This window comes from Theropithecus gelada, chromosome 15 (assembly GCF_003255815.1).
Source record: "Theropithecus gelada isolate Dixy chromosome 15, Tgel_1.0, whole genome shotgun sequence".
NCBI classification, from domain to species: Eukaryota; Metazoa; Chordata; class Mammalia; order Primates; family Cercopithecidae; genus Theropithecus; species Theropithecus gelada.
The window spans coordinates 14,870,299-14,873,123 of record NC_037683.1 but is presented as its reverse complement, the minus strand read 5'-3'; the positions used below and the strand labels follow the sequence as shown (position 1 = coordinate 14,873,123).

General features: G+C 52.5%; 1 protein-coding gene across 1 annotated transcript in view; it reads left to right on the top strand.

Moving 5' to 3' along the window:
- Nucleotides 1-2,457: 2,457 nt before the first annotated feature.
- Nucleotides 2,458-2,825, top strand: part of NEK6 (NIMA related kinase 6) — a 97,538-nt gene continuing 97,170 nt past the window's right edge. The window contains exon 1 of the mRNA XM_025360656.1: nt 2,458-2,624. Within this exon, the coding sequence (XP_025216441.1) occupies nt 2,519-2,624 (106 nt within the window). The 5' untranslated portion in view covers nt 2,458-2,518. The remainder of the gene's footprint in view (nt 2,625-2,825) is intronic.

Genomic DNA, 2,825 nt, shown 5'->3' with positions numbered 1-2,825 from the left:
AAGCGTTCCTGGGTCCTCCTAGCCATCCTTGCTTTATTTTTCCACCAAACTTTTTTTTTTTTTTTTTTTTTTCCGAGACAGAGTCTTGCTCTCTGTTGTCCAGGCTGGAGTGCAATGGCGCGATCTCAGCTCACCGCGACCTTGGCCTCCTGGGTTCAAGAGATTTTCCAGCCTCAGCCTCCTAAGTTGCTGGGATTACAGGCACATGTCACCATGCCCGACTAATTTTTTTATTTTTAGTACAGACTGGGTTTCGCCATGTTGGCCAGGCTGGTCTTGAACTCCTGACCTCAGGTGATCCACCACCTCGGCCTCCCAAAGTGCTGGGATTACAGGATGAGCCACTGCGCCCAGTCTTCACCAAACTTCTTATCTTTGAAATGCCAGACATTCACAGTGTCTTCCTCCCATCCCACTATCCCACCTCGGCTGAAGCCCCAAGAGAATCAGGGGTAGATTTTGTTCACGCCTCTATCCCAGGACAAGGCTTCTTTATTCCCCCTAACACTCAGCCTGCCTGCAGCCACACCTACCTCTGTTGATTATCACTGGCTCTGTGACCTGGGACAAACTGCTTGACCTCTCTGAGCCTCGGTTTCCTAACTGGAACATGAGGACATCACGAGTATCTATCATAGGGGTTCTGTGAGGCTGGGGAAGGGCTTTGCAAACAGTAAAGTCTTACACAGATATTGTGTGTTGGGGATGGAGGCAGTCCTTTTCCTCCCAGTGGCCTGATGGGGCTCCCAAAGTTTCCTTCAAAAGGGAGTTTCTGGTTCTTGCTCTGTAGCTTAACTGAATAGCTGCCAGAGTATGGGACCTGCCCTCCACAGAGTAGGCCCCTACTGACTTCTCCCACTCCCTCAGTCAGGCCTCTGCTCAGATGTCACCTCATCAGAAGGGCCTTCTCCCAGCACCCCCTATAAAAAAGCACCCCTGCGTCCTCCTACGCTTCCCTATTTTTCCACCTAACTTCTTATCCTCGAAAAGGCAGATATTCACAATGTCTTCCTCCCACCCCATCCCTCCCCCTTGACTGAAGCCCCAAGAAAGGGCCATAGTTTGTTCACTCCTTTATCCCAGTGCCTAGAAAAGTACCAGGCCCATGGCAGGTGCTCATAGATGTGTCGGGTGAACCAATGAATGAACTGATGTTTGCTGCACGAATATGGCCAGTATCACAAATCCTCTAGTAACACGGCAATACGCTGTCTCAGAACTTCGATTTCTTTCTATTATTTGTTGCAGTGTTTATTTCTTCTATTTAACTTTTCAATCTGTCTGACATTTATTGTGGTGTATATCATGTGAGGCAAGGCTGTAAACAGACCTCCAGATAAACTAAGCAATTTGCAGAATGATCCATTTTCCCCCCATTGGTTTGTGATGTATGCATTTTCATCCACAAGAGCTGAGACCAGGCCGGCTTCTGTGGGCCAGCTGCTTCCTCGTCTGCCCTCTTGTTCCAGCAGCCCAGGGCTATGCTATTCCTGAGGCAGGGCTGCCTAGTAATTGGAACACACAGGTACTAGAATTAGACAATCTGCCGTCCACTTTCTAGCGCAACCACTTACCATCTGCGTGACTCTGAACAAAAGAATTTGCTTTTTATTGTTGTTGTCCAGGCTGGAGTGCAGTGGTGCGATCATAGCTCACTACAGCTGCTAACTCCTATGACAAGAGTTCCTCAAGAGATCCTCCCGCCTCAGCCTCTCGAGTAGCTGGGACTGCAGGTAGGCACCACCACACCCAGCAAATTCTTACATTTTTTTTTTTATAGACATGGGGTTTTGTTATATTGCCCAGGCTGGCCTCAAACTCCTGGCCTCAAGGCATCCTCCCACCTCGGCCTCCCATAGTAGTGGGATTGCAGGTGTGAACCACCACATCCAGCCTGAAATTTCATTTCTAAGCCTCATTAAGCCCATCTGTAAAATGGGCACAAGGGTAACGTTGGCACATATGGTGGACGCTCAGTTGGTGTCATTGTTACACATCACGGCCAGTTAAAGCACCTTCACTCATTTGGCAAACAGAAGCCCGACACGCATTCACCCTGTGCCCAGTACAGTGCTGTGCCTCAGCAGGCAGTCAGTGTCCCTGGCTCCAGCCCTCCTGGGGGGCAGCGCAGTTTTGAATATGGAGGGGAGGCGGCAGGGGTGGAAACGACCCAGCCAGGAGCGGCTGCTCTCGGCGCGGGGAGGAGATGAAGTGAGAACTGAGCTGCTTGGGTCCCAGGGAGGCTCTGACTTCTAGAGGGCGCGTTCAGCAGTCTTTAGTGGGGACTTTTACCACTTCCAGAAACCTCTGCACATTGGCTCTTGCTGGACCCTGGGGGCCACAGGAAGTGGGAGCTCCAAGAGTCGCTGGCACTTTGAGGGCGGGGGGCAGGGCATTCCCCTCATCGGAATACTCTTGGAGCCTACTTCAGTGCCTGCATTCAGCTGGTGCAAAATAAGTGCTTGTTACTTTGCCCATTTCAGTATGACTAGGACTGTGGCAGGAGCAATGCTAGGTGATGGGGAATCCGAAGATGCACGGGAGGAGTGCAAGGGTTGGCTGCCTGCAGACCCTCATCGTAAGTCTGGAGCCGGAGAAGAGGGGGAGACGCCGGACTGCGCCCTGTGAGTCTGGCCCTCAGTCTTCTCATCTCTGAAATGGGGAAGGGGTTCCTCTGCCGAGCGGATTGGCCGCAGGACTTGGCGGAGTCGAGGGGTCCAGGCCCAGGAAGGACGCCGTCGGGGCGCCCCCCCCCCCCCCAAATTGGCTGTTGGCAGCCCCCACGGGCCAAAGGGGGCGGGCGGCCCCAGAGTCGCTGGCACTTT